The following is a 23,597-nucleotide window of genomic DNA, read 5'->3' as shown; positions in this document are numbered from 1 at the left end:
GAGCACCAGACTCTTCTTGATGTGGGGTGGCAAGTTTGAGCCCCACATTGAGTGTCCAGATTGCGAAAAAAAAAAAAAAACTTTAAAATTAAATCGACTTCAAAACTAAAAAACAGCAAGTAAAACAGCCGAGAGCCTAGGAGAAGGAAGGGAAAAATGAAGGGGGGCGGAAATCGGAGGGGGAGAAGAACCATGAGAGACGATGGACTCTGAAAAACAAACTGAGGGTTCTAGAGGGGAGGGGGGTGGGAGGATGGGTTAGCCTGGTGATGGGTATTGAGGAGGGCACGTACTGCATGGAGCACTGGGTGTTATGCACAATGAATCATGGAACACTACATCAGAAACTGATGATGTAATGTATGGTGACTAACATAACATAATAAAATTTAAAAAAAATAAAACAGCCAAGAGCCATTTCTGCCAACTGTGTATCAATAGTGAAATGGTCATGTAAACGTCCTTTCTCATACCCTATGTTTTCAGGAGCATTTCTGTGTTTGTAAATGGAGAGACAGTTTGGCCATGTTCCTGGGGAAGTGCATTCAGATTTCTGCCAAACACCTGACTTCAGTGCGGACTTCCAGCCTGGCTGGCTTGGGGATCTGCACAGGTGCCGGGGCTGGGACCGGGTGGAGAGACCGTAGCTCTTGCTTCCGGAGTGTGCTTGAAAGCAGTGTTTCCAGATGTCAGGTCAAATAAGAATCTAGGTAGGGCGCAGTGCAGGTGAAAAGGTGAGGCAGGGTAATCAGCTGAGAACGAGCAGATCTCATTTCCTACCCTTTATCACGGTGGGCTTTCTGTGCCATAACAGTTCCGAGAGTTTAGAAGGATCCAAATGTCCTCACACACAATTCCACTTGATGCACATTTTATGCGGTTTTATTTGTAGATGTTTAGATAAAATGTAGATCGTACATATATCTTTTTTAAAAGATTTTTTTATTTATTCATTTGAGAGAGACAGAGAGAGCGAGCGAGTGCATGAGCAGGGGGTGGGGTAGAAGGAGAGGGAGAAGCAGGCTCCCCAGTGAGTAGGGAGCCCGACGTGGGGCTCAATCCCAGGACCCTGAGATCGTGACCTGAGCTGAAGGCAGAGCTTAACCTACTGAGCCACCCAGGCTCCCTTCCTACATATATCTTATACGCCTATCTATATATAGATATCCTTATTTATTACATATATCTTATTATATCATATATAAGAGTTTATATATTATGTATCATGTATATAGACATCTTATTATAGATATATCTTATATAGATAGCTCCTGCTCAGGAATATTTTGAGAAAAGGAAAAAAATGCATGTGAGTACAAATTCTGATTTCTCAAAGCCCTTGAACCTCTCCTGCCTGTCTGGTCTCTCTTGGTTTACCCCTGTTATTGACTGAGCTGATTTATTTCAACTCCCAGGGCACATGTTCATTTCCGCTTTTGCCCATCCTTGTTACATATCCAACAGGGAGCAGCTAAAAGGTCTGGACAATTCTTCCCTAGACATCCTCCCCCAGGACTCCATCTGCCCCCTCTCCATCAGGGGGCATACTCTACAACAGAGCCTCACCAACAGGAGGGATTTCTAAACTAAGTGGTTTTTTTTTTTTTTTAATTTAATAATAATAATCTAAAATGAAGGGTTCCTGGGTGGTGTAGTTGGTTAAGTGTCCGACTCTTGGTTTCAGTTCAGGTCATGATCTCAGGGTCCTGAGATTGAGCCCCACGTCAGGCTCTGTGCTCAGCAGGGAGTCTGCTTGTCTCTCTGCCACCCCACCCCAAACGTGCTCCTGCTCTCTCTCTCTGAAATAAATAAAATATTTAAAAAGAGGATTAAAAAATAAAAATAAGTACACAACCCTTAAAGAAATAAATGAAGGACTAATATTGACTTAAAAAAAAAAGAAATTTTCAAACAAAAGAAGGAAGAAATGAAACAAAACCTGGTAGACCAAAAAAGCAGATCCCTGGAGAACAAGGGTCTTAGCCAGGAGAAGAAAGGGTATATCTTCTTAAAAATCTATTTTATTGGCAGCTGCAGAATAATGTAAGCTCACAGTTGTTTATTGCATGTTGTTTTCTATGTCAAAATGCTCATCAGGAGTGTTGGGGTGGCTCAGTCAGTTAAGTATCCAACTCTTGATTTCAGCTCAAGTCATGATCTCAGGGTTGTGAGATCGAGCCCAGCATCCAGCTCTGCTCTTAGTGTGGAGTCTGCTTGAGATTCTCTCTCCCTCTGCTCCTCCCCCTGATCACTCTGTATAAATAAATAAATAAATAAATAAATAAATAAATAAATAAATAAAATCTTTTTAAAAAAATGCTCATTGGGGCACCTGGGTGGCTCAGTTGGTTAAGCATCTGCCTTTGGCTCAGGTCATGATCTCGGGGTCCTGGGATCGAGTCCCGCATAGGGCTCCCTGCTCAGTGGGGAGCCTGCTTCTCCCTCTCCCCCTGCTGCTCACCCTACTTGTGCTTTCTCTCTCTCTCTATGACAAATAAATAAATAAAATCTTTTTAAAAATAATAAAAAATTTAAAAACAGCTCATCAGTATGGGGCAGGTTGGACAGATTTTGGCCCTTGGAAAACAGCATGCAGCCATGAAAGACCGGAGAAGGTCACCTCCAAGTGAGTCGGGAGGACTTCCAAGATAGATGTTTTAAGGGAAAAAAGCAAGTTGCAGAACATGGTGTACGGTGAGCCACCGAGTCCACAATGTGAAGAGATGAGCATATTTGTAGATACACACAGACACAGATATGTACTTGTTCATAACCACATTTTACATAAATATGTCATCGTATGCGCATTCCGTAGCCTTGAAAGGAAACGAGAAAGTGGGAGGGAGAACAGCCTGCAGAAGGGGTCAGAGTGTGGCCCTGAGGCAGTGTGTTCCTCTGCTCCGTGCTGTCCCCGTTGAGTCTGGGACGATGAGGCAGTAAAGGAGATGTGCTGGGATTTCTTGGGATAGATCCGGACCTCACAGGGTCAAAGAGCAGATCCGCGAACTGTAAAGTAGCACTTATGAATTCACCCTGAAACCAGCATAGATAAAAAGAGGGGAGAAACTCACAAAAACACCAACTATAACGCGGCAGTGAGCTATGGGGAAAGTAGATCCAGAGAACTCACAGTGTCGCTAGGTGGGCATCACGAGAAACCAGAGACACCGGCAGCGAAGCAGCACTTGAAGAACTGATGGGGGGGGGGATATTCCAGAACTGAGGAAATGCACAAGCGCCCAAATGGACCTTTAAAGCAGCAGAGTCTATCGGAACAATGAGAACTAATATCACACTTCAGTGAATCGAGCTGAAACTGAGGAACACCAAAGAGGGAGAGAGAAAATACTCAAAATCGTAAGAGGAAAAAGACCAAACTGTCACATGCACACACGCACACACACGTGTGCACGCATACTTGCACACACAGACACGCGCACAGAGGCACACACACAAAGACACGCATATACGTACACACAGACACGTGCACACGCTGTGTACCCGCAGGCACGCACGGACACGTGCGGGCACACACAGGAACGCACGAGGCAGAACCCCCGTCATCCCTGTCAGCAGCCACCTGCTTCACGCTCCCATGAGTCATGCTGCAAAGCTGTCACCCACGGACCGTGTAGCCAGCAAACGCTCTCCTCGGTGTGGCCCTGGCGACGGGTGTGCCGAGACACGCGCGAGGACGGGCGTTGGCCGTTCTTTGTGTTGCTGAGAAACTAAAAGCAGCCTCAGCGTGCGTCCCTACAAGAGCAGGTAAATGACGGGACGTGGAGGTGATAACATGTATCATCGAATGCTGTGCAGCAGTGAGAGCGAGCGAGCCGGAGTGAAACATCCCAAGACAACGGGAGAAAGCGGAGGAAGGGCGTTTCAGTCGAAAACACACACCCAATACTGTGTTCTGTATGGACTCATATACCGGCGCTAAAATATTTAAAAATACGCGGGAATTCCATGTATCAGTTTCCAGATCATAGTTCCCCGTGGGAAGGAAGGGACAGGAGTGACACTGGGGAGCGGGATCTTGGGGCCTCCCATGGTCTCCGTGGTATTTCACTTGTGAAGGGGACGCAGCAAACCCCTGGTCTGTGACAGCAGAGAGCTGGGTACAGGGGGACCTTGGCAGGACCGCGGGCCGTTCAGAAGCTGTTAGAGCGAGGCGTGAACACGCGCGTTCAGGACGAGGTGTGGGCCCAGAGGCGGCTGCAGGTGCCCCACCTGACACGGGGTGGGGTTTCCATTGTGATGCATCACAGAAGGTGATGCAACAGAGAGGTCCGCGGCGGTTCCAGATTCGCTCGCTCACAGTTTCCCCTGGAAGGAGAAACAGCCGGGAAGTAAGGCAAGAAAGCAACCCCAGATCCTCTCTGTAGGGCGTCATACTTTCCTTAAAATAGCAAAGAGCCCACGGATGCTCTTCTTCCTTCTCCCAGCTCTTTGCTACCTTGTGGGGGGAAATGAGTGGAAGGCCGAAGCCGAGAAGGGCCGCCAGGTTTTGTAGAAGTCATTCGGAGGAAGCCAGCGACAGCGACAGTCTTAATGTCCTGCCCTCGGAGCACGGGAACCCCGACGCCAGCGGGTACGTAACTCTGAAGAACGATTGCTATCAGATCGCATATATACGTGCCTCAGGCCAGACGTGCTCTGTTTACTTGGAAAATAGCCCAATAAAAGCCTTTCTCCTTTTGAGAGAAAGTCATTTCCGAACACTTTCCTGGCAGGTGTCTCTTGATCACCACGCCGGGGGTACTTTGACTCATTCCAGCCCACGGGGCACAAGGATTGTGAACCAGAAGCCACCTCTAAAGAAGAATGAACCTCAGCAGCAGCAAGATTACTATTTTACTTTACGGATTTACGGATTATTCCCGTCTTTACCTAGCTTGTCCGTTCTCTGTGATTTATGGTGCTTAGCCCCGCGGTTGAGGACCCCAGACACAGAGTACACTGAGCGCATCCTTGGGTGACAAATGACTACATGGTTAGTGGGCACGGATTTGGAGCCAATAACTGCGTCCTGCTGTCAGAGCAGGTGTGGATTGGCCAGAAGGAGGCCGCAGAGACTCCCTGCCCACCCGGGGCGGGGGGAGCGGGGGGGAAGGAGGGCAAAGACCCCAGCCCCCCTCCCCTGTCCCCTCTGCGCTGCCTGCTGGGAAAACAAAAATGAAAAGTCACAGAATAGCCACACGAGTGGTGCCAGCAGAGCGCTTGCACGGAAACAAACCCTCCCATACAAACGAGGGAGGGCTACAAAGTTTTGTCATCATTTGTCATGATACAAGAAGAGGTATTGGACAGTCCCAATCTAAAGGAGCAAAGCATGCTCCCCGCAGAAGACAGGCTCCCACAGGTCATGCAAAGGCATCCAAGGGGCTTTAAAATGCAGAGGCTGACAGCCAGGGTTTTATCAAAAAGCAGAAGTAACCTTTGCCGAACATTTGCACGTGGTCCTTTTTATTTCATGCAGCCCATCGGGAGGGCTCACCCGGGTGGTAAATGCACCTTTGAATAACGCTCTTTAGGCAGTGGACCCCCCCACATGACCAAGAAATAATATTTACAGAGGATGTGCTTTCAAGATACACCTCCCTCTGAGGGCAAAGAACCGAGAAAAACTTCTGGGTCAGGACAGAGGTGACCTTTGGGATGGAAAGCGCAGGGTGTGATGGGGCTGGGGGGGCTTTTGCTCGTTCTTGCTGAGGTGACACGTGTGTGTTCATCCTGTAAAAGTCCACAAAGATTTGTGTCTTTTTCTGTGTAGAGGGTAGACTGCAAGAAAAAGTGAGGGGAAGTGTTATGATTATTTAAAGAACTTCATCAGATAGTTGTTAATCATCCTAGTTCTTTCACTGAATACCAATTACTTACTTTCTTTTTTTGTTTTTTAAAGTAGGCTCTTCACCTAGGGTGGAGCCCAACGCGGGGCTCGTTCTCACGACCCTGATATCAAGACCTAAGCCGATGGGGCTCCCAGGGCTCAGTCCATTAAGCGTCTGCCTTCGGCTCAGGTCATGATCCCAGGGTCCTGGGATTGAGTCCCGAGTCAGGCTCCCTGCTCAGCTCCTTCTCCCTCTGCTCTCCTCCTGCTCGTGCTCTCTCCCTCTCTCTCTCTGTCAAATAAATAAAATCTTTAAAAAAAAAAAAGACCAAGGGCGCCTGGGTGGCTCAGTCGTTAAGCGTCTGTCTTCGGCTCAGGTCATGATCTCAGGGTCCTGGGATCGAGCCCCACATCGGGCTCCCTGCTCCGCGGGAAGCCTGCTTCTCCCTCTCCCCTCCCCCTGCTTGTGTCTCTCTCTGTCAAATAAATAAATAAAATCTTTAAAAAAAAAAATAAAAAAAATAAAAAAAATAAAAAAATAAAAAAAAAAGACCTGAGCCAAAACCAAGAGTCGGACACTTAACCGACTGAGGCACCCAATACCTAATTTCCATGAAATCAGACTCTAAGCTCTTCTCCTTCTGCCTTCAGACCGCGAGGATAACCCTTTCTGGTACATCCTTTGTAAGTATCTATTACACACACGAAAACGCTGGGGCGTACACGGGACGTAAACCCCAGCGTAACCGTAACACGTGTGACCTGAGGGGTGGGACGTCTGGTTGAGTGTGTAAATACACCACCCCAGAAACTGTTCTCTCTCGATTCCAAAGTTCGGTTAGGAAGTGAATTAATTCTCAGACTCAGCCTAGAAAGAGCACGTTTGTGGACTTGGTCGTAGTGGTTAGTTTCACGTTCAAAGTACAGGTTACTGTTGCTGGACCCTTACGTTCTTTTTGTTTTTCTTCTCTTCAGGTTAACCCAGTCGTGGAAGATTGTCATAAGCACGGTGTCTATATTGACTCTTCTTCTTATAGGTAAGGTCCTTAAAGCCATGTCTCAGGATGTTTCTGTGTAGGGAGGGGGATCTCTGTGGAAATGCCAGAGAAAGCTCTGGAAAGAAATAAATGTCGCAGATAGATGGCACGAAAGACTCTCACTCATCCCCAGGGGGCTGAAGAAATGGCTGAACGTGCCGTTTGCAGGTTTCTGCTGCCAATATCCCGCGTCGCGCCCCCTAGCACATGGAAAATTGCTCTTTAATATATAGATGACTTGAAGCACAGAGTGCCCAGTAAAATCAAGGTTCCAATCTGGGTGGCTCAGTCCGTTAAGCATCTGACTCTTGGTTTTGGCCCCGGTCATGATCTCAGGGTTGTGGGATTGAGCCCTGCATTGGGCTCTATGCTCAGAGGGGAGTCGGATTGAGATTCTCCCTCTCCCTCTGCCTTCCCCTCCCCCCGCCTGCATGTGCGCACGAGTTCTCTCTCTCTCTCAATAAATAAATAAAACGTTTTTTTTAAAATAAAGTTTTTACCTACTATGTCCAGTGTTTGGACTTCCCCAGGGATGGTTTCGGTCCATTTTTTTTTTTTCCTTAAATGGGCCATACTCGCTTGTTTCTTTGTGTGCCTTGTAATTTTGTGTTGGAAACGGGGCATTTCAATATTTTAATATGGTAACTCTGGAAGTCAGATTTTTTCCCCTCTCCCAGAGATTGCTGTTAGTCCTCCTCGAGGGCTGTAGTCATTTTTTACTGATGGTCACTGTTTGCTATCTCAGTGGTCAGCTAGTGACCTGACAGAGACTTCCTGGAGTCATCGAGAGAGAGAGAGAGAGAGAGAGAGGGAATGAGGACTCTCCGAGTCTTGATCCTGTGATGCTAAGCTGGGGCACTCTTTCAGGGCTAAGCTGGGCCACCCACGACTCTGCTTTAACCTCCACCTCTGGCTCACACAGCCACCTGACACGCAAGCCCGGGATCCTCTCTATGATCTCTTCTGAACATGCATCCACTTCCGGACATGAGTGTTACATTCTTTTTTCCCTTCCAAGCCCTATTCCCACGAGAGACTTCCTCCTCTGACTTCTCCCTCCCATGTTTTGGGTCTGTCTGCCCCTTGCCCCATTCCCTATTCCTTGCCCAGGTGGGGAAGGCCAATTTATGTCCTTAAGTTTTTTTTTCAAAGATATAATTTATTTATTTGAGAGCAAGAGAGAGAGAGAGAGCATGAGCCAGGGGGGAGGGGCAGAGGCAGAGGGAGAAGCAGACTCCCCACTGAGCAGGGAGCCCAACTTTGGGCTCGATCCCAGGACCCAGAGATCATGACCTGAGCCGAAGGGAGACGCTCCATCACTGAGCCACCCAGGCTCCCATCTTTCAACAGATATCACAGCCTCCCAGAAAACCCTTCTAGCCCAAGGGAGTGGGAACACTGGGACGGTCAAAACTCCCAGTCACTGTAGATTAAGAACAAGTCTGCATTAGCCCCCTGGAACCAGCAAGCTGCACGAGCAATCCCCCCGTGCTCCCAGTCCCTGCCACCATGCTGGGGACCGAGGGATGGCACGCAGGGGAGCAGGAATCCCATATTCTTAACAATAATCTGCTTTTCTTCAGTCCTCTGGTGGCTGTAAGTTTGGGATTAGATTTCAGAGTCCAACAAAAGTAGATCCTGTTCATCTTCGCCCGTGTATGAACATTTCAACAGAGACCTGATTTTGTTAAGCACCCAATATTGCCATTTTCCATATTGTCACCCAAGGATCTGATATTCTATTTAAGAGTGTATGTATCCTTCATGCTTAGAGAAATTCTTATCAATGCATGTAACATATCAGGGCACCCAGCTGGCTCCGTCGGAGGAGCGCGCGACTCTTGATCTCGGTGTCATGTCATGTCACCCACGTTGGGTGGAGAGATGACTTAAAAATCTTTAGAAAACGTACATGTAGACGATCATAAATGCTTGCAGACAGACTCTTCCATCAGAGTTGGTCTTTTCTTTAACAGGACTTGGCAATCACATGTGGCTTAAAGAAACGGAGTTTCCTCAGAAATCCAGACAATTTTATGCTCTAATTGCAGAATACGGTTCGAGGCTTTATAATTATCAGGTGATGTTTTGTTAAATCATTTTGTATGTCACTCGTTTAAAATTTAACATGCTCCAACTTGCAGTGTGTTACCTTTGTTTTGCATGTGAATATCTAATAGAATTAGTGTAGGGACCAGAGTCCTATTAAGTGGTTTTATGACTAAGCTACAGTTTGACCTACAAATCCTCTCCAGCCTCTGATCCCGGCAGGCTCCTACCGTAGACTGAATGTTTGTGAACCTTTTGTCTTCTCTGTTTCTTCCTTTTGCAATGAGGATGTCTATCCTCCACCTGTCTCATCACTGTGTTTAGCACATCACGTGTTTGGTTTCATAGCCTCACAGCTGGAGGGGAATTAGCTTCAGGATGAATTCTGTCTGGGATCTTAACCCATATCGGACTTAGGTGCTACTTAGATGAGGCTATGGACTTTAGAGTTTTCAGCTGATGCTGGAATGAGCTAGGACTTTGGAGGCTTACCCCTATTACGATGGCTAATTCTATGGGTCACCTTCACTAGGCTAGGTGCCCAGATGTTTGGTCAAACACTAGTTCTAGATGTTGCTGTGAAGGCATTTTTTGATGTGATTAACATTAAATTGATAGGCTTTGAGTAAAGCAAATTAGCCTCCGTAATATGGGTGGGCCTCACCCAATCAGTTGAAGGTCTTTTTTTTTTTTTTTTAAAGATTTTATTTATTTATTTGAGAGAGAGAATGAGATAGAGAGAGCATGAGAGGGGGGAAGGTCAGAGGGAGAAGTAGACTCCCTTCTCAGCAGGGAGCCCGATGCAGGACTCGATCCCGGGACTCCAGGATCATGACCTGAACCGAAGGCAGTTGCTTAACCAACTGAGCCACCCAGGCGCCCCTCAGTTGAAGGTCTTAAGAGAAAAAGACCCCCAAAGACGAAGAAATTCTGCCTCCAAGCAGCCTTCAGACTTGAGCTACAATAGCTATGGGCAATAGAAGCTGTTTTTATTCAATTAACAATTGATTTTAAACAGCATTCCCTTCTCTTTAGATATCTTTTTAAAGATTTTATTTATTTATTTGAGGCAGAGAGAGAGAGAGCTCACACAGAGCGAAAGAGAGAGGGATTGGCAGGTGGAGGGAGAAGCAGGCTCCCCACGGAGCAGGGAGCCCGATGCGGGGCTCGATCCCAGGACCCTGGGATCGTGACCTGAGCCGAAGGCAGACACTTAACGACTGAGCCACCCAGGCGCCCCAGCACTTTCACTACTTTGAGAAACAGCCCCTCTTAGACTCCAGTTGTCACTTTCAGATTTGGGTGTTGCTTCATCCCCACAAAATGTAACCATTTACAGGAAGGCAGACAGACATGCAGGTGTCTTAGAGGACCCTCAGCGTCCCCCCCTGTCATGCATGTCTATCCGGGTGCAAATGTGATTTCTTTCCCCTTTACGAATAAGAACACTAACTCTGCTTGACTAGGCAAGATGCCGAATGATTGGGGTCCTTTGGTTTCTTCCAGGCCAGACTTCGGACGCCAAAAGAACAAGTGGAGCTTTTAAAGTGAGTGAGGTTTTCTGATTCAGGGGACTTTGCTGGTGTGACTCCAGCAGCGGAATGTTTTTCTAAAACCATGAAACTAAAATCACTCCCACTTCTGGGGCTCATTCTTTAAGGAAATATACACTGAGCCGTGCTTTCAAGATTAGTTATGATTTAAAAAAATGAAAACCACTTGGAGAAGAAAAACAGGCCAATGGTTAAATACATTTGAGAATATCCGTGTAATGGGGAATTATGAAGCCTTCGAAGTAACTAATAATGAATAATGTAAATATTTAATGATTATAATACATAATAACGTATCTAGGACCTGGGAAGTGCAGCAGGACACAAGATCACAATCAGGATCTGTATTTTGTTACTAGTTTTTCTCATGGAATAAAAACTGTTACAAACACACAGAAATGCAGCAGTGTTTATCTCTTGAAAAGTTTTGTATTTGCCAAACCTTGAACCTGTATTGTTTTACAAACTGGGGGGGAAGAAAGTTGTAGGTGAGTAGTGCTTACATTTTTCAACCTAAAGAAACACCTACTGGCTTGACACGTACTCATTGTGTCCACCAGTAATTTTCAAACTGTCCAAGTGGCGGAAGCCATTCTGCAAAAACAACGTCTTGCACCCTCCTGCTGTCAGCAGGGATAGGTGGCTGTCCCCAGCTGTAATCTCCAGCCACCCTCCTTGCCTGAGCCTCATCCATAGGACCTCAGGGCTCAGGATGAAACCCCTGCTCCATATCCCCCTGGAAATACAGGGTGTTCCCCATTTGAACAAGGGAACAAGGTGGCCCATGGGGATTTAGGCTTCATGCTGTGAGGTCATGCAGCCCGGTCAGGGTAGCAGAGCCCCCAGGGAGAGACCAGGGACGCATAAGGTTGGAGGAGCCCTACTTGCCTGCATAGAGCGTGCCCCAAGCATTGGGACACCTTCTGGAAGCTTCTTGCCCTGAATGTCCTTGCTGTGCATAGGGAGTGAGAGGCGACGCTTTAGACCAAGGGGCATCCCCGACTCCCTCTCTCAAGACTTGGTCTCTCCTCCAACATCCTCTTCCTCTGCCGCTCCTGAAGCCCAACCCATGGCAGGAAGCCCAGGCTCCCTCCCTTCACATCGGGGGGTCTCCCTTTACAGGAAGGAAAGCCAGACTCTGGAGAACAACTTCCGTGAAATTCTATTTTTAATTGAACAAATAGATGTTCTGAAGGCATTGCTTAGAGATATGCAGGACGGTCTGCGCAATTACAGCTGGAACGTGGACAGAGATGAGGACCAGGAGCCCTTGGAGGCCACCGACGAGGTAAGGGCGCTTGGGAGGGTCGCATTGCACGGCTTCTGGGAGCAGAAAACTCAAGCACTGGATGCTTTGTCCTCCTCCGGAAGGTTCTCCCTGACAGGAGCTTACCTCAAGAAAGCTTGCCCTGGGAACCCGCTTGTCTGTGATCCCTGTGTCACAGAGAAGACTTGCCATCCGACGGACTTCCTGCCCAAGTCAATACCCGATGCCGTTTTATTTTCCCGTAAGACACACAGAAGATCACTCAGAAATGCAGCCTGTGAACACTTAACAGAGCAGAATATTTTTTTTTTTTTTAAAGATTTTATTTATTTATTTGACAGAGAGAGACATAGCGAGAGCAGGAACACAAGCAGGGGGAGTGGGAGAGGGAGAAGCAGGCTTCCTGCCGAGCAGGGAGCCCGACGTGGGACTCGATCCCAGGACCCCGGGATCATGACCTGAGCCGAAGGCAGACGCTTAACGACTGAGCCACCCAGGCGCCCCAGAGCAGAATATTTTTATTCACGGAGCCGAAGCTAGTGCCCTTGACCTCATCAGCACCCGATTAGGGCACATGATGCTGGAGGCCAATGAGCTTGGCTGCTTTTCCCCGTCTCCCACACTAGCTTCTTCTCTTCTTCCCTTGATGCCTATTTTCTGAAGCACACAGAAACCTCACCCTGACACCTCCTGCCTTCCTGGCCCTGTATTGTCATGGCCCCGGGACAAGGGTCTGAGTCAGTTAAAACTGGAACGGTGGGTCCTCTAGGACAGTTGCTTTCTTAGAATCAGAACGTCCTTAAGAAGCCGGTATTAACTCAAAGGATGGATGCTTTCTTTTTTTTTTTTTAAACATTTTATTTATTTATTTGACAGAGAGATAGCAAGAGTGGGAACACAAACAGGGGGAGCGGGAGAGGGAGAAGCAGACTTCCCGTGGAGCAGGGAGCCGAACGTGGGGCTCGATCCCAGAACCCTGGGATCATGACCTGAGCCGAAGGCGGACGTTTAACAACTGAGCCGCCCAGGTGCCCCCCTTTTTTTTTTTAAGATTTTATTTATTTATTTGAGAGAGAAAGAGAGTCAGCTGGGGGAGCGGGAGGAGAAGCAGACCCCCTGCTTATTTCCAGGACCCTGGGATCATGACCTGAGCCGAAGGCAGATGCTTAACCGACTGAGCCACCCAGGCGCCCTAAAGATGGATACTTTCTTTCTTTTTTTTTTTTTCTTTTTTTTTTTTTAAAGATTTTATTTATTTATTTGACAGAGAGAGACACAGCGAGAGAGGGAACACAAGCAGGGGGAGTGGGAGAGGGAGAAGCAGGCTTCCCGCCGAGCAGGGAGCCCGATGTGGGGCTCGATCCCAGGACCCTGGGACCACGACCCGAGCCGAAGGCAGCCGCTTAACAACTGAGCCACCCAGGCGCCCCAAGATGGATACTTTCTAAGAAGCAGTCATGAACTCCATGTAAATGGCCTGATGCCCAAATACCTACAGAATGGTCAAGTCTTTATTACTAAACAGAGACACGAACGAAGGGGGGGGCCCAGCAGGTGGCATGCACAACCTCGTGTGACCACCTCCCTGCAGAGCATGATGGGGGGTCGTTAGGGCTTCCGAAGGGGCCTTGGCTCCGACCTCGCTGGGACTGGGGAGCATCTGGACGTGTCTCAGCGGCCTGGAGAATGGTGATCCCTCAGGGCTGTGGAGGGCATTAGAAATCCGTGTGCAGCCCCTGGCTCTGTGTATCTCCTCAATGTTCACTGTTCGTATTTGGCCCTTAGGTGCAAGTCAACAAAGTGAGTTGTCAAAACGCAAGCAGGTAGCCGAGATTGTTAACAGAGAATTCTTTTTACTGTTTTTACAGGAAATGTCAAACTTGGTAAATTATGTCCTTAAAAAGTTGAGAGAGGACCAAGTCCAAATGGCCGACTATGCCCTTAAATCAGCAGGTGAGTAAAAACTGAAAAGTTAATGCTCCCAAGCTGTCCCTTTTCTTTATATTTGATTTTCTATTTTTTTTATTTTTTAAAGATTTTTTAAATTTCTTTATTTTTAAGTCATCTCTACACCCAGTGTGGGGCTCGAACTCACAACCTGGAGATCAAGAGTTGCATGTTCTACTGACTGAGGCCCTGACATTGTTGGTTTTTATGCCTTTTTTGTTTTTAAGTAGGTTGGGCTGACTTAAAAGTCTCAGTACATGAACTGTTAAAATATGGGCGTCCATACATCCGTTGAGGTAATAAACACAGTCCACATCATATTTCCCCCTCTGAATCAATTGTTCTGGAATTCATTCAGTACCAGTTTCAGAAATGCTATGAAACCACACGGAGCAAGCATGTTTTCTCAAAGTGACCAAGTCTCAGCAGTAATGAGAGCGGGAAGCCGTACTCCCCCTACCGATTCCCGAGTGTGAACGTCACCTTACTTGCAATTTGCCTGGGAACGCTATTCTAACAACATTGTGAAAATATAAATGATGTGTCTTGAGATGTGTAATTCTTTATTTAAAATATTATTTTCTCTTTGCAGGGGCTTCTGTCATTGAAGCTGGGACCTCGGACAGTTACAAAAATAATAAAGCAAAACTTTACTGGCATGGGATCGGGTTCTTAACTTACGAAATGCCTCCAGATATTATTCTCCAGGTAAAAGCTAGACTAAGAGGAATTTATTTATATTTGAAGATTTTGTTCATATTATGTATCATGAAAATATTAACACCCCAAATGGAGGCCACTCTGAATTTGTCACAGAACCTGAAACCATCACCTTGCATTTTATTTTACTTTATTTTATTATTTTGGGGGGGACGAGGGGGAGGGACAGAGGGAGAGAGAGAGAATCTCAAGCAGACTCCACGCTGAGCGCAGAGCCTGATGCGGGGCTTGATCTTACGACCCTGAGATCATGACCTGAGCCGATATCAAGAGTAGGATGCTTAACTGACTGAGCCACTCAGGTGCCCCTCTACTTGCATTTTAATAGTTATCAAACTATATAAATTATTTCTTATTTTATAGGCCGTAAACTCATAAATTATTAAAAATTAATTAAATGATTAATTATTAATTGTTTTTATCATTTTAAAATCTGTAAGCTAGATTATTTACTTCTTAAACAGGACGTTTGCATTCCATATCTTTTCCTTAAATTGATCCTGCAGCCCCCCTCTTTAGTTGAAAACTTCAGTCTTTCCACAACCGTTAGCTCCAGGTGCTCGCCCCTAAGTGCCAGCACTGTGCTACCCCCCTCCAGACCAACACATTCCTACAGAGTCCAAGTGTAATGGGAGACATTGCCAAATACGACCTCCACTGACATGTGAGTTCCATTCAGAAGGCTCTAGGTAGACATCAACAGATGGTAGCACTGATCTTAACTACAACCTACAAACATGAAGTCCATTTCCAAGGTAGGAATACCTTCAGGAGCAATAATACGGATCTCATTGCAGACTCTAGATCTAGAAAATGGTACATTTTCTTCCTTACCACCACCACTGCTTTGACCACCACCACCATCACCACCACCACCATCACCACCACCATCATCATCACCACCATCACCTCCACCACCATCATCATCACCACCATCACCACCACCATCATCATCACCACCATCACCTCCGCCACCACCATCACCACCATCATCATCACCACCATCACCTCCACCACCACCATCACCACCATCATCATCACCACCATCACCTCTACCACCATCATCTTCACCAACATCACCTCCACCATCATCATCACCACCATCACCTCCACCACCACCATCACCGCCATCACCACCATCACCACTATCACCTCCACCACCATCATCACCACCACCTCCACCACCACCATCACCACCATCACCTCCACCATCACCACCACCTCCACCACCATCACCATCACCACCATCACCACCGTCACCATCACCACCATCACCACCACCATCACCACCATCACCATCACCACCATCACCACCACCATCACCACCATCACCTCCACCACCACCATCACCACCACCTCCACCACTGTCACCATCACCACCATCACCACCACCATCACCACCATCACCATCACCACCACCACCATCACCACCATCACCATCACCACCATCACCATCACCACCATCACCACCACCACCATCACCATCACCACCACCATCACCACCATCATCATCACCACCATCACCTCCACCACCATCACCACCACCATCACCACCACCACCATCATCACCACCATCATTGTCACCACCATCACCTCCACCATCACTTCCATCACTGTCTTTGCCACCAGCATGCCATCACCACTGATGCCAACTGGCTGCCTTCTAGCAACATACAGTCTAGTTAGAGCAATAAAAGAAAATGCATAATAAATAAATTATATAATCATATAAGAGATAATCCTATAATGAAAGGCTTTGAGTGATCGAAGCCTAATGTGCTCTGAAAGAACAACCAAACCCCTGGGTACCTTGGCAGTTTTCCTGTGTGGTATGTACCCCACACAATGCCTTTGTATTACAGGCATAAGTGAGATCTGTGGTCAATAGTGATTTGCTGACCAATATTGCAGTGGTGGATCTATACCACCTGATAAGAGATTAACTCGGTGTTTTCTTTCCAGCCGGATGTCCACCCTGGGAAGTGCTGGGCCTTCCCGGGTTCCCAGGGTCACGCCCTGATCAAGCTTGCCAGGAAGATCACACCAACTGCCATTACCATGGAGCACATCTCAGAGAAGGTGTCTCCCTCAGGAAACATCTCCAGCGCACCCAAGGAATTTTCCGTCTATGTGAGAGGCAGTCGGAATCCGTGTTCAGAGTGGGTTATGCTAGGAGGGGGTTGGCAAGGAATCAGACGCTGGGACGGCACGTGAACTGTGCAGCTAACCATTTTCATCACTGTGAGAAAGTTACTTCTTTCCGATACCTCTGCTTTGCCAGCTACAAAGAGAGAGGGTTGGACCAGATGATTTCTATTACTTTTTTTTTTTTTCACTTTTATCAAAGCTATATGTGCACAGTTAAAAAATCAACATTCTCGTATACTTATAACTAAACACTTTTTTCTTGTGCCAGGGCTTCTTGTCCCAGGTTTCTACTCTCTGGAAGCTTCCACTTGGCCACAGTTTTAGCTGCTCGGTTCGGTACACTTGCCTTCATATTTGCTTTTACCGTTACTTCTTCTTTTTTAAGTAATCTCCATGCCTGATGTGGGGCTCGAACTCACCACCCCAAAATCGAGAGTCCTGTGCTCTACCAACTAAGCCAATTGAGTGCCCCTACTTTTACTTTTTGATTTTTCAGTTTTGCTTATAATCTACAGACTTCCTCTGATGAAAAATGAAGATTAGTCCTCGTCCACGGCTCTCCCATCCTCCCCCAGTTTTTAGGTCTTACTTTTCTTTAATAAACAAGTTTATTGAGAGGCCATTCACATACCAGCAATTTGCTTACTTAAAGTGTTCACGTTGGTGGCTCTTAGTATATATATTCACAGAGTTGTGTATCCCTCACCACGATCAACTTTAGGACATTTCTGTTGCTCCCAAAAGAAAACTTGCTCTCCTGAGCTGTCAGCTCTCATCGCTGAGCCCGTTCCCCGGCCCCTGGCACCATGACCTACTTTGTCTCTGCAGATTTGCCTACTCCGGGCATTTCATGTAAGTGGAATCATATAATATGTGGTCTTCAGTGAAAGGGTCCTTCCACCTAGCATCATGTTTTTGAAGTTCCTCTGTGCTCTATAATGTGTGACTGCACTTCACTTTTTCAACTGTTGAATAATAGGGGCGCCTGGGTGGCTCAGTGGGTTGAGCGTCCGCTCTTGGTTTCAGCTCAGGTCGTGATCTCAGGGTCTTGGGATCGAGCCCCGCGCTGGGCTCTGCGTTCAGCATGGAGTCTGCTTAAGACTCTCTCTGCCTCTCCCTCCCTCCCTCTCTCATTCTCTCAAATAAATAAAAAAAAAAATTTAATTAAAAAATATAAAAATAAATAAATTGCTGAATAATACATATTTCATTGTGTGGATAGACTGTGTTTTATATATCCACTCATCAGCTGATGGGCATTTGAGCTGTTTCCTCTTTCTTGACTATTATGAAGAGCGCTGCCAGGAACATACGTGTCCAAGTCTTTGTGTGGACATCGGTGTTCATTTCTCTTGGGTCAATACCTGGAGGTAGAATTGCGAGGTCACGTGGTACATCTGTGTGTCATGTTGGAGACACTGCTGGACGGCGTATCTTCCTTTCAATCAATATGCAATGTTTTCACTGTGACTGTGTGAATGTTGTTCTCACTGAGCCCTACAGTATACCGGAATAGTATTTTCTTTGTGTAAGACTTTGATGTTCCTGTTCATTAAAATGTTTGATGTTCCTATTCATTAAAACAAATGCCTTATTTCAACTGAATTTGCTGACTTTTCTACATTCCTATCACAAAACCATTCCCCACCTCTTTTTTCCAAAGGGTAAAAATCCCGCCATTATGTTCCTTCATGTCAGATCATTTCCAAGTTTCTTCTTTATTTTATTTTTTAAAAATGTCCCTCTGGCCCAGTCTGCCCTTCTGCTCCGATGTGACCAGAACTTCATGTCTGCATCCTGGGGATTCGACTTAATCATCTAATCTATTATTTAAAAAATCTTTTCTGTCTAATTCTCCTCCATTTTTTGTTCCACCCTCTGAAAGATTTTATCAACTTATATCCTAACCCATATGTGGAATTTTTCATTTCTGCTGTCATGATTATTCTAAGACTTTTTTTTCCTGCAAATAACTCCCTTTCTTTAGAGTCTAAATTTCTTCCTTCATGGATGCAATATCTTCTCTTAAGCTCCGGAAGATATTAATAGACATTAATTATAGTTGTGTTGCATTTTCTCCTGCTCCTTCCTGTGTCCTTATTCCCAAATACCACTTTTCCTATTTGTGGAAAAGTGCTTTTCTCTCATGTCTGGTGAGGCTTGTCTGTTGCATTTAAGAGCCAAAGGGTAAAAAGCCAGCCAAAAGCTGTGCATGCAAGGTGGTGGCTGCCGAGTGGGTGCTCTGCTTGGGCCGAATCTTCCGGAACCCCTAGAGTATGCTACGGGGCAGGTTGACCCTGGAGGAATCCTGCAACCTTGTGCCCAGATTTCAGCTTGGTCAACCACCCACAGGGACAATAGGTACATGGGCTCCCTCTGCAAGCCCCCGCCCTCCCCCAGCCCGTGGCCCTGTGTCTGTCCTTCTTGGGAATTTGCAACGGCAGCAGCGGCATGCTGCTGGTCCCCGTGCTGCCAGGATAGTCCACTCTTGCTGTAGGCCACTACACCAGTCGCCGATCGGCTTTCTCCAGACCTTCCGTCTTACTGTCTGTTCCCAGGTGTTCCCTGTTGCTCTATGCCTTTCTTCAACTCCTTGGTGGCCCTACCTGGAGCGGGGGCTTGGAGTTAAAACATGGGTGCTCAGCCTGCTTTGTGCACCCTTTGAATGCCTGTAAATGGCATGATTCTGGGCCACAAGGCAGAAAGGAAACCACTGTCCTTTGAGGCGAGCCTGCCGCCACCCACGGTAGGTGCTTGCTGACATCTGCCACCGACAGAGGTCGGAGTTGAGCCGCTCAAACCGCATCTCAGAGGGACCCCTCGGTTGCTCATTACAGGGGAATTATGGGTAACCCCTCAGGCAATAAAAACCTTCTCATCATTTTTCTCTTATATTAGCCAATTTATGAACCAGTGAGATTAAAGCTAGAGGAACTACAGAGCGCACCCCCTACCACACAGTTGAAACCCCCCGTACATTTGACCCCCCAAGACTTAACTACAACAGCTTACTGTGGACCCCAAGTCTTACTGATAACAGTCGATGAACACGTATTTTGTATCTTATACATATTAGACGCTGTATCCTTACAATAAAGGAAGGAGAAGAGAAAAGGCTACTGAGAAAATCATAAGGAAGAGAAAACACACTTACAGTTCTGTGCTGTATTTATCCAAAAAATCCACATCTATGCGCACCCACACAGTTGAACCTGTGTTGTTCAAGGGTCAGCTGCGTATGAGCTTTGAGTCGTAGGTATATACAATTGTGGCTGCATTATGTAATCATGCTGTAGACAATTCTTTTTTTTTTTTAAAGATTTTATTTATTTATTTGACAGAGAGAGACACAGCGAGAGAGGGAACACAAGCAGGGGGAGTGGGAGAGGGAGAAGCAGGCTTCCTGCAGAGCAGGGAGCCCGATGCGGGGCTCGATCCCAGGACCCTGGGATCATGACCTGAGCCGAAGGCAGACGCCTAACGTCTGAGCCACCCAGGCGCCCCAACAATTCTTTTAATAAATCGAGATGGGGTGCCTGGCGGGCTCAGTCAGTGGAGCGTGTGACTCTTGATCTCGCAGTTATGAGTTCAAGCCCCAGGCTGGACGTAGAGCTTACTTAAAAATAACTTCTGATAAAGTTTACATATTAATATTTTCATTATCAAACAACTGAACCAATGAACTCTTTGTTTATTGTGTGGCCATTATTTAAGGACACTAATGATAAAGTTTAGATTCACAAAATAAATTCATTTCCACCAGTCTGTCTCCTCTCAAAAATCTTCCATTTTGAAGGTAGAGGATGAAGGGAAAAGCTCAAGGGAAAGAGCGTACAAATACTGCTAAGGTCTTTCAGTCAACAAAAGCTTACTTTTTGGATGGAGTTATTTGCGTTCTCGAAGTCTGGTAATTGGATTAAATTTATCTCGTTTCGGAAAACTTTGGGTCAGCATGGGGACTCATTTTGTGTGGGTGTATTTTAAGGATTTTATTTATTTATTTATTTGAGAGAGAGAGTGGAGTGGGGAGCAATGGAGGAAGAGGGACAAGCAGACTCTGTGCTGAGTGCAGAGCATGACCCTGAGATCATGACCTGAGCCCAAATCAAGAGTGGGATGCTTAAGACTGAGCCACCCAGGCGCCCCTCACTTTGTGCTTATTTTATTCAAAGTATGCCACCTGCAAATTCAGTTACTGAGCCAGGGTCAATGCTGGGATTTGTTCTAGTTCCCTGTCTCTATCTATCTATCTATCTTTCTATCTATCTATCATCTATCGATCGATTGATCAATCTATCTACCTATTGTGTATCTATCCAATCAGACCTGTGGTCAGTCTCCTCCTGCCTCACAAGCCCCCAAGTTAAACACCTCTTGGGTGTATAGGTCAGCACCGGGTCCTGCCACAGCACCGTGCTCCTGGTGGACCGCCAAAGATGTCTCGTGAATTGTTGCTACCCGGACAGACAACTGCCTCCATTTCTTTAGCCGAGCATCCACTCATGAGAACCCCCTTGTCTGTTGCTTTCCTTCATAGGGCATCTCGAAACAATGTGAGGGAGAAGAAATTTTCCTAGGTCAGTTCGTATATAATAAAACGGGAAGCACCGTTCAAACATTCAAGCTCCAGGTAACGAGCACCCCGGAAAACGTGGGGTGTGAGGAACTCCATCCCCGGGGCGGCTCTGTGGGTGTTGTTGATGCACAGTGTTGTGTGAGGATAATTATGACAGAAGTATGAGCTAAGGAAGGCTTGGCTTAGCTTCCATTTTTAGCTCCAAGTGCTACATGGATTTTAATGCCAAAAACCAGGCAAATACCAGAGCAGGTTCTAATCCTGATTCTTCCTCATTTGCTACTTTTTTTTTTATTTTTACTATATTCATTTTCTCAGTCCTTGCCTTATCTAATGGGTTTTCTCGATACTATTAGGTTTGGTGGTCACTAGGTCATCTCCCATGGAGATGGCTGCAGGCAGACAGGAGCTCAGGAAGAGAAAATAAATATCAGACAATGTGAGTCAAATCTGTCTTCCTGACATTGAGGAGTGTTAGGAAGAGGAAATGGGGAAAAAATACCAACTGTTAACATAAAAACCCCTGAAAGCCATTAAGGTATATGAAATACATTTTCATTATTTGTCAGTAGGCACAGGAAGATTTAGAAATACATGACACTTCTTGGCCAATGCCGAGATAATCTGAGCTGAAAACGATATGTGTTAGAAATGAATGAACCTGTGAAGTTTCTCATATGTGATCGTTTATCCGTGTCTCTCTCCCGCTCCCACCCGGGGTGCACCATCTTCTTATGAGCCCTGCACTTACCCGGACCTATTTTCCATCCATGAGACTGGGTGTCTAATAAAATACTGGTTAGGAAGGAAAGAGTTCTAATTTCCCATTATATCAGCACCCCTTGGGATTCTTGGAGATGGATTTCTGTATAAGGCATTCATTTGTATCTTTTCTTTATTTTCAGCATGACGTTTCTGAATCCTTATTATGTGTGAAACTGAAAATCCTCAGCAACTGGGGACACCCGAAGTACACGTGTTTATATAGATTCCGGGTCCACGGTACCCCAGGAGAGTACCCCTAGAGAGGAACCCGTGCAGATGGCCATGACCACAGGTCCAGAATATGGGACTATTCTTATTCCTTTAGATCCACTGCACTTAGAGGAATCCAAAAGGGAGTGGGAGGGAAAACTCAAAGTAGTTCATACCTGCCAATAAAATGTGAATGAGTTTTACTAGTAAAAGATATGAAAATAAATGCAATGGTCTGGTTTTGCTCTTGAGGATGAATCCTGTGGAAGCACCGAAAAGAATGTATGTATTTGGAATGAAGCTGATATTATTCTACAGTCTCTCATACTAGCATCTTTGCCTCTTTGCCTTCTTTACTCATGCGACCATAACCACACCAGGCACGGATGCCCCTGTTACCGCTCTGACATATGTATATGTAACAGTGATGTAGAAGTGATGATTGCTGGTGTCGGTCAATGCAACCAGGTAAGCCAGAGAAATTGGAGGTAAAAATTAGAGGGGAAATCTGACCATGACTACCTGCAGATGGCTTGGTGAATTCCTTGAACTGCAGTGAAGTCAAAGAAGGGATACGTTACAAACAAGGAGAAACTGCAGGGAGGTAGCGGATACAAAATTATTATATAGAAATCGATTTCATTCATAAATACAAACAACAACCAGTGAGGGGATACAATTTACAAAAGTTACAACAATGATTAAAAAACAATAAGGGGCGCCTGGGTGGCTCAGTCAGTTAAGTATCTGACTCTTGGTCTCAGCTCAGGTCATGACCAGGGTCGTGGGATGGAGCCCCACGTCAGGCTCCGGGCTCAGTGGGGAATCTGCTTGAGAGTCTCCCTCTCTCTGCCCCTCCCCCTCAAGTAAATAAATATTTAAAGAAAAGAAAAGAATTAAGCTACCCGTACAGTAGCCCCCCTTTTCCTTGGGGGATACATGTTTGCCCGAATCCGTGGATAGTACCGAACCCCGTATAGCCTATGTTTTTCCCTATATGCACACACATATGACAAAGTTTAATTTATAAATTAGGACAGTAAAAGATTAACAGTAACAACTAATAATAAAATAGAACAATTATAATAGTATACGTGAATGTAATCTGTCTCTCTTTCACACCATCTTACTGTGTCCTGCACTCATCCTTCATGGGATGATTGAAAGAAGGAGAAATCCAGGTGAGGGGATGAAGGGGGTGAGTGATGCAAGCTTGTGACCTAGCGTTAGATTGTACTGACCTCGTGTACATCAGAAGGGGGATCACCTGCTTCGGGACCACAGTTGACCTGAAACCACGGATGAGGGGAACCCACCATGAAGAACCGCCCCCAAACACTGGTGGATCACTAAGCCAAAACTCCAGTAAATGGAAAGACATACTTGCTCTGTGGATATGAAAACTCCACTACCAAGATGTCAATTCTCCCTAAGGTAACCTACACAGTCAATCTGATCTCAATTAAAAGCCGGAAAAAATTTGGTATTGATGAAA

At 46.2% G+C, this 23,597-nt stretch overlaps 1 protein-coding gene across 1 annotated transcript; it reads left to right on the top strand.

Annotated features, from left to right (window-relative positions):
* The first annotated feature begins 4,469 nt into the window (after positions 1-4,469).
* On the top strand, positions 4,470-22,241 carry SUN3 (Sad1 and UNC84 domain containing 3). The gene is made up of 10 exons (XM_078059841.1): positions 4,470-4,591; positions 6,806-6,867; positions 8,844-8,947; positions 10,423-10,463; positions 11,592-11,763; positions 13,605-13,689; positions 14,276-14,391; positions 16,366-16,533; positions 21,089-21,181; positions 22,033-22,241. Exons 1-10 carry the CDS (start codon positions 4,470-4,472, stop codon positions 22,150-22,152), a joined length of 1,083 nt encoding a protein of 360 aa, XP_077915967.1. The 3' UTR covers positions 22,153-22,241.
* Positions 22,242-23,597: the final 1,356 nt, after the last annotated feature.

Source organism: Halichoerus grypus, chromosome 12 (genome assembly GCF_964656455.1).
Source record: "Halichoerus grypus chromosome 12, mHalGry1.hap1.1, whole genome shotgun sequence".
Lineage (NCBI taxonomy): Eukaryota > Metazoa > Chordata > Mammalia > Carnivora > Phocidae > Halichoerus > Halichoerus grypus.
This window is presented reverse-complemented; position numbering and strand designations above follow the sequence as displayed.